Source organism: Sinocyclocheilus rhinocerous, unplaced genomic scaffold (genome assembly GCF_001515625.1).
Source record: "Sinocyclocheilus rhinocerous isolate Xijiao unplaced genomic scaffold, SAMN03320098_v1.1 scaffold418, whole genome shotgun sequence".
Taxonomy (NCBI): Eukaryota; Metazoa; Chordata; class Actinopteri; order Cypriniformes; family Cyprinidae; genus Sinocyclocheilus; species Sinocyclocheilus rhinocerous.
Window position 1 is genome coordinate 760,683 of NW_015651146.1, and position 8,771 is coordinate 769,453.

General features: G+C 40.6%; 1 protein-coding gene across 1 annotated transcript in view; it reads right to left on the reverse strand.

The window, feature by feature from the left end:
- Positions 1-2,100: 2,100 nt before the first annotated feature.
- Positions 2,101-8,771, reverse strand: part of LOC107712702 (activity-dependent neuroprotector homeobox protein) — a 10,433-nt gene continuing 3,762 nt past the window's right edge. The window contains 3 exon segments of the mRNA XM_074560084.1: positions 2,101-3,179; positions 3,182-5,906; positions 6,024-6,116. Of these exon segments, the coding sequence (XP_074416185.1) occupies positions 3,100-3,179; positions 3,182-5,906; positions 6,024-6,116 (2,898 nt within the window). The 3' untranslated portion in view covers positions 2,101-3,099.

Sequence of the window (8,771 nt, forward strand, 5' to 3'; positions counted from 1 at the left end):
TTTTTTTGTTTTTTTGGGGCGCTACAATTTTTTCAAGTTGACCATACCTTGACATCACAGAATAGATCTAAAGAAACATCAGATTTCAATTGAATGTACATATGCAGCAGTTTCAGTACTAGCTAAAGTCAGCCAATAGGGTCTGGCGAAGTCAGAGCTTTTCACTTCAGAAATGGCAGAGCTCCTCTCTTGCTGCAGGGGGCACTATAGTTTTCCCACAGACATTCTCATGTTCCCCTCCCCAATTTTGATACTGCTCTGTGGACATGCACAGGCCTCTATCAGCCAGCCAGATAGGTCTCATTTCAGCCTCGGTCACTCAGTTCCCAACCCTCCCACACACACCCAGTAACTGGAGCACACATGCTGCTCTCTTTCCCTCAGACTTGCATAGCAGGAAAAGTCATTCTCTGAGAGTGACAGCGCACTTTCTTATCATCCCATTTTGAAATCCCTCTTACATACTATATTCTCTTTATAGGCATGAGTAGATTGACCTCGGGGTCTCAACTGACACAATTCATGGCATACAGATTACAAAATCTTTTCTTTAGCATGGATGGCAAATAGATTTCAATCAATCTGGGTTGAATCCATTGAGTTGAGAACAACCTTGGACATCTTGTCTGACCTAAAAGTAGAAGCCTCTTTTTTTCATCAATCTCGCACCTCTTTCCACTTGTCATTTAGAGACCCTTTTTAACAGCCCAGTGAATAAATATCCTGTTTTACTCTGTTATATTTCAGCATTGAAATGGGTTGTGAACCGCGTTTCATTTTAAATTTTAAAATAAGAGTAAAAAAAAGCTATACGTGAAAGTGATGTAAATGAATTCTCCATTACTGTATAAATTGTCAATTTTTTTATTTCAAGTTCGAATAAAGAAAATTGGCAGATCCCTTACGAACTCAAAATATAATACAATAACAATTTAGGTGGCCATGCAAACTAAGATGACAACAAGATCAGAGAATTGCATTACGAGGTGTTTCCAGAACACTGTTGCTCAAATTATACAATAATATATTTTTTTGAATATTATACACCATATTTTACATATTAGTCCACAAAAGAAAAGAAAAACATGTCAGCCCTGAAATGTGTAGCTTGCAGCAGACCAAAACAGCAAAACCAGAAGGTCATGAAGTAGAAAAAGACAAAGAAAATAGAGACTGACCAGGGTTAGAAACATTGTGAGAAGGACAATACAGCACTTTATTGTTCAGAAATGTTTGCAGTGATGAAGGTGTTACATACCTCCCCTGTCTAGGGTCAGGGGTGGCCGAAACAAGGAAATTTGCAAATGAAGCCAGAAGAAAAGAAACCGCTTTTCTACCTGCAACCTGGAGGTCTTCTCTCCTGTCCCAGCACTCCACAGAAAATCACACAGACTTTCGTAACGGTCTAGAAAATTGGTTTATTTAACAAGTTCAAAAAAAGTACTAAGCACGGAGCAAATAAAGCTTCGGGAGGGGACCAGGCCAAAACAACAAACATACAGGTCTAATTTACAAAAAGGGGTACTTTCTAATCTCTCAAATCAATTCAAAACAAACAAAAGTCTTACCTGACTCCCTTTCTAGCCAAAAACAGGAGAAAACATGGACCTTAAAAGAAACGGCATCCTCCTCCCTACTGCTCCAAAAGTAATTATAAACGGTTGGCTTAAATCTCACGTTGTGAGTTTACTTGCACAAAACAAAGTAACAACCTCTCTCCAAATCTTCACAGTTATACACCAACAACTATGCATACAGGCAACAACTAGCACACATGCTATTGTCTGGGGCAGGCGAAAACAATCTCCAGAGGCCAAGAAGGGGCCTACTTCACACAGAGTTTCCAGCTTTATCCACACACTCTCCCTCCAGCAGCCAATCAGAGCAAGTCAGTAGTTGATGACAATTAGGACCAGGTGATCTTCATTAAGCTTTGCATGGAGTAGAGAGAAGAGAGAGAGCAAGAGCGAGAGAGAAAACAAAACACTGCCAAAAGACAAACTAATCAACAATATTAAATACTGCCCAAATATAACACCAAAAAAACCCCAATAAAAATAATTACGCCTTGGGACGTAACAAAGGGAAATAGAATAAAGGGGACAAACAAAACAAAAACAACATAAACTGGAGGTCACAAATTCAAACATACAGAAAGTTAGACTGAATAGATATGCTCATTCGGGACCCGAGGTCACAACAGGAGTCCAGCTGGTGGAGAAAAAGTGTGTGATTGTTGAAAAAGAAAACAGTCAGTGGAGGCTGAACCAAACAGGCTAATCTACTAGCACAATGCTACAGTGGTCAATTTAACTGCCATATTCTCTTACGTTAGGGCAGACGTGGATGTATGAAAAGCTGCTCTGGAAGCAAAACAAGTTACAGGATGGTAAATACATATTTATAAAAAAAAAGATTCTTCAATTATAAACAGGCAAAACAAAAGCAAGAGATTATGTTCTTTTATTTTGCATTATTTATACTTTGATATATATTTTAAGCAAAATGCTATACTTTTGTTAATAAAAGTAAACAGGAAAAACAGCTACCAAAGCCACATCCATTGTCTATGTGAACCAAAGTTGAACATATGACCATTAAGCGGGAGCACAAAAAGTATAGCAAATCTTTTTTTCATCAGTGAGTACACCTACACATCTCCTTAGACATATCTAAAAGACTGTACAAATATACACTACCGGTACTATATGTTGACATGAAATTCAAGATTGGCTCTAATAAACACTCCTTTTAGCCACAATGTGTAACAGCTGAACAAGTATGTTTCTTGTTATGTTAAAGAAACATAAACTGAAGGCAAATCATGTATTGTTTGGTAAATGTTGAGCTTTTTCTTTTATCCTGAAGAAAAGTTGACCCCAGCTTCACAATCAAAATTTGCATTCATCTTCATATTTCAAACGGTAAAATATGACTTTTTTGCCTTTCTCAAATGGCTTTAGGAGTTGAGGGAAAAGCAGAACCTTATAGCTACTGTCTGTAACCAAGGTCTAGAAGTTCATTGAGGCAGCATTGTTGGGAGTACGTCAAACATAACTCAAAAGTATACATGTGCATTTTATTAACCCTGTCCAGAAATCAGACCTGTTGCTTGGTTAACTGAGTCTCTGATTGTTCAAGCTTGTTTGTGATACCTGACTGGCACTCTCCCTTTCGCCGCTTGGTTCGTTTAACAAGTCCTTTGACCCATAACCGTTTTCGCTGTGGGCGTCCTCCCTGATGTCAGAGTCACTCCCATCCACTTTATCATTTGTCTCTGGTTCCTCCCTACGAAGTGACTGTGCAGTCTGCACATTCTCTTCATTATCGCTGTCCGAGTCCACAGCAATTGGTTCAGAATTGCCAAGTGCTCCAGGTTTTAAGGTGCTCTTCATTGAATCATTGTAGTTGCTCCCTATGATGGCCTTTTGACCATTCAAGTAGAGTGAGGCTTTGGCGGAAACCCTTGCAAGTGTCCCATGCTTCTGCTGCAGGTCACCATTGGTTGTAGCTCTTTGCCGAAAGCGAATGGCATTGGCAGATCTGCCTATCCGATATCTAGTAGTTCGTCTTTTATGTTCACGGTTATGGTTCTTGAAATAGCACTTTGAGTCAAAGTTCATGGGATGCTGCAAATCTATAATGTCTTGCATTTTAAATCCCAGCAGGACCTGAGAGTTTAAGGTTTCACAATTCAGCATACATCTCCTCCTTCGATTTGAGAAGTGGCTCGCAATGTCAGATTTCCAAAGCCAGAGACTGGACGCAAGCTTCTCCACCTCTCGACGAGTGGGGTAAGGCTGCATGTTGAAGTACTGAGTGAGAAAAGCTTTTCGTGTCTCGTAGGACTCATTCTCGTAACCCTTCGGGTCCAAGGCAAAGACTACAGGTTCATCTTGTTTGTCAGTTGAAAGTGGTGGGCTATGCCCAGTCTGGTCATCACTTCCGGATTTGCGTCTCTTTGGCTCAGTTTGATCGAAGTTTGCTAAACCCGCCCTTTTGAGACCAGCCCCCTGGGCCTGTGCAACTCTTGCGGAGGGAGCAGGCCGGCCGTTCTGAGTTTTGCTGACACCGCGGCAGTGCACTAGATGCAAAGTAATTGTGGAAGCTGTCATGTTACTAGTGTAGACGCCAAGGCAATGGATACATTTGTAGGTCAACTTCTTCTCCACAGGATGAACTGTTTGTATAACTTGATGACGGTCACGCAAATGGTGAGCTAGAGAATCTGAGATAGGACCCTTAAGAATTGAGAAGCACAGAGGACAAAGTGTTTTGCCTACATCCTTCTTATAAGGTACAGCTGCTTGCGGTGTAGCCTTAGTCGGAATGGTGTCTGAGGCATCTGAGGGTATCTTTGGGACTGGTGGCATAACCGGTTTGTTCCCCTGCAATGATGGTGGTAATGCATTGTTTTGGGCATGAAATGCCACTGATTCTTCTGGGGCATCCCGCATGTTATATGTGGTGACGATCAACTGGACATTCTTGGGATTTCCCTGCTGAAGCGTGAGGTCAAATGTAAGCGGGGAGTCTGTCCGTGGCCCAGCAGATTCTTTGGGATGCACCCCTCGCATATGCGTCACCATTTTTTCCACATCATTGAACGTGGCCCTGCAGTGTGGGCAAGATAAGCCATGTATTAACATGTGGTTAAGAAGCGTGTCGCTAGGTAGGTAACGGTTGCAGTATAAGCATTTACTAGTGAAGTTGTGAATTTTCATGATGTAGTTGGCCACCGCTGGAACCTTCTCTGCTTTGTGCTCCTTTTCAAAATGCGAACTGTACACATTTTCTGGAAAGAGCTCATTGCAGATGGTGCAGATCTTCCATTTCTGAGTGTACGATGTGCCTATGACAGAGTTGCCCTTCTTGGAAGTAACAAATGGCACTGTAGTAGCTGCTGCCTGAACTCGAGAGTTCAGTTGAGGGATCTTTAGTATGGAAGTGGATGATGATCCAGAAACTGAACTACGAAGACTAGCAGAAAGCTGCAATTTGCTTGTTTGAGACTGCTGTGGGACTGAAAGCTGCACCTGTTGTCCTCCAATGGTCAAGGATTGTGTAGTCCCTGGCTTCAGACCAAATGCCCCCTGCTTCAGGTGAACACCTGACAGGAGCCCACTTGAATTCAAACTCCCTTTAGGAATAACAATTCGACTCAGCTGCTGAGCAGATAAAGGCCGTACTCCAGTAACTACTGTACCCTTTGGCATTACACCAATGATGCCCTTATCACCCTGAGCTTTAGTGGACACCATAATCACAGGCTTCGCCCGAGGTACCACAACATTGGTGTGTCCAATCATAGCAGTAACTTGATAACCAATGCGCTCATGGTCCTCAATGACATGCTGCACAAGGGCTTCATAGGTACGAGGTACAAAGAGGCACCGTTTGCAGTGGATGGTTGTGCTCGTACTGATGGTACCACAAGAATCAGTACTGCTTCCTGTACCAGAGCCTGCCGTTGTCCCATTGGCTGGTGTTGTCTTCTCACCAGGCCTCACTAAGTATGGTGCCGCTACGTGCTGGAAATGTTCCCGGTAGATATGCTTTCGCACCACATTATATAGTGGATCCCTGTAAGTGCATTTCTTGCAGTAGTACACTGCTTGCTCTATATTATCACGTGTCTTATCCAAGCGAGCACCATCCTTCAAGCCAACCCCTGCCCCCTGAAGTCCTCCAGTATTGTGACGCACAACATTGTTGGGCATATGAAAGAGTCTGATGTGTGTCTCCAAAGTCTTTTTGTTCCCATTGTAAGTGCAATAGGGGCAGTTAAGGAGAATGCGGTTTTCAAAGTCCTCGCTGTGCACATTACGAAAGTGACTCTTGTAGGCGGAGAAAAACTTGGAGGAGAATGTACATCCTGAACAACAGAATGGCTTTGAGCGGTACTCCTAAAAAGACAGAGGAAATATGGGTAAAGAAATATGGAGATGTGTTTAAAAATCAGACAGAAGATTATTAAAAAAATGTTTCTCCTTTCCTTTAGTAAGACTTAAGTTACTACTCACTTGTGATTTGGTCATTGAGGGATCCCACATGCACACATCATCCCATGTGGTGTTCTTAATGTAGAACTCATTGGGAACAAAGTCCTTATAGTCCTGGAGGAGAAAAAGAAAAGTATAGAGTGAAAAAGACAGTGCAAGGTTGTCGCAATACAATAAAGATTAAGACCATATAAAAATTTTTTTTAGAATTTTTAAAAAAAATGCTTTGCATATGTAATTCAGTGTAAAGGTGTGGAAACGAATGAAGACTGAAAATAAACTATTGAATTGTTTTGCACTGAATCAATAAATCAAACAGTTCACACAAACCGATTAGCTGAAAAAATTAAAAACTTCCTAACTCTGCCTACAGTCTTGCTACTTGAGGTTTCAATCAGAGATGTTAATAAAATAGCTCTTTCTTAAAGATCACAAGCAAGCAACTAGATACCTGGCATGGTCTTTAGGAAATTTAATGGCCAAAATGTGCATTACAAATCACGGTGATATTCACAATGTTGCTCAATTTGATCAATAACAAAACGTAAAATACAGCCAACAAATACAACAAATATTTAACATCCACACAGATTTTCCTTTGTGGTGTTATGTCTCCATAAAATTGGAAACAATGGAACTAGTGGCAGATGCAGTAATTTTGTCAGTAGTGAATTTATGAACAAAAGTAGTGAATTTATTCAAAAACAAGAGAGGCGGCTTTATTTCTGGCAATCTCAAATACAAAAAGTTTACATGGGCCTATTTATAATCTAAAGAAACAGCACCATATGTTATTGCTTTTGCAAAAAAAAAAAAAAAAACTGTTAAGATTCAAGGTTAGAAGATGAATGGTAAAAGCATACCAACAAGCTGATTGGCCACATATTTCACAGCTACACAGCTAATGGTTACACTGTGACAAAGAACGTAACGTGGAAACGCTAAATCATTTGGAGCTGTCTTAAAGAGATAGTTCACCCAAAAATGAAAATTACCCCATGATTTATTCACCCTCAAGCCATCCTAAGTGTATATGACTTTCTTCTTTCAGACGAATAAATTGGAGTTATATAAAAAAATGTCCTGGCTCTTCCAAGCTTTATAATAGAAGTGAATAGTGAATAGTACTATTCAAGGGAGGGGGGAGATTAAACTGAAAGGATGAACGCGAAAGCGCAGAGAAGAGAGCAAAACAAAACACCAGTAATGAATTAGAAGTACAAAACAAGGATTTGTTAAGTCAGAAAAAATGTCGGAGGATTTAGATGTATGCCAAGAGAAGACTGGTTTTACTTTGCTTGAAACAAAACTTGGTTCTAGCAAAACTAGCATATTCTCGTCCTATGTCATCTGCTGGACGCCACTCTCTCGTGGACAGTTAGCGGAAGCTAGAGATTACAGTTTATAAAGTTTTAAATATGGATATTATTCTTACACAAATGCATTGATTCACTTCAGAAGGCCTTCATTAACCCCCCTGTGGAGTCACTTTTTATGATTGATTTATGCACTTTATTTTGCTTCAAAATCTCGACCATTATTCACTGCCATTATAAAGCTTGGAAGAGCCAGGACATTTTTTAATATAACTCCAATTGTATTCGTCTGAAAGAAGAAAGTCATATACACATACCTGGAAACTCACAAGAGGTCAAAAAGGTGACATAGTTCGTAATATGACCCTTGTAGGGTGGTCTGGGGGCATCCACCCCCCCCACCCCCAACCCCCAGAAGAAATGTTCTGGTGCACTCTGACAACAAAATAAATAAAAAGACAACATATGCTTCAAGTAAAAAAACATTTATACCACAAACTTTTTGGACAGTGTAACTCTGTTGTCATCGGTGTTCATACTTCTCTTTGTGAGCAGTGGAGTAATTTATTTTTGCAAATTTTAATGTTCACATTAGAGTGAGCATACTATCAACAAACTCCTTCTTTTCACTGCAGAGGAAACAATAGCTGCATCTGAAGTGGCATTAGATGTATTTACACAGACTGTTTAATGAAGCTGAGGTGCCATAAATGCATTTACACCACAAAATTTCAAATGCATAAATAATTATATTAAATTAATGTTTTAAATATTTTTGAACATACAAATTAAAAATGTTGAAATATGAAACCAAACCACCAGTAGATGACGGTAAATTACTGTTTTAATGAGCGAGTCATTCATTCAAAAATGAGGCAAGTGACTACTGTCTTTATGAATGGGTTACTGAATCATTGACTCACTTGATTCGTTCAAAAACTTGGATTCATTCAGTATCGAAACACCGCTGTGTTGCTCGGAGACACAAAACAGTTCTGCTGTGACTTTGATTGAAACTTCGTCAGCGAACTTGAGCAAAAACAGTCAATATTGTATTACAAATTGCGAACTTTGTTTCTGTTTAACTCACAATGAAGAACTTCCACGCCGACGACATTTTTACATCAAGCGGCAACCTCCCGCTCTCTCTCGTGAAGCCAACAAGGAATATGTTTTTAGACAGTCTATGGTTTACATGCGGATGTGAGCATAAGTGTGCCGTCGAAACGGACCGGCTGTGAGATGAGGTGTGTTCGATTTGAAGCAGCAGCGCGCAGACCGACTGGACATCAAAGTACCGCGAGAGCGATTCGAAAGCATGCGGAGCCATCTGCTCACTGTAGCTCTCACGGTGCTTTGATGTCATACAGCGATCGGTCTGCGCATTGCTGCTTCAAGTCGAACCGAGAAAGGGACTTTGGTCGAACACACTCCTCCCGTCTACGAGCTTGCA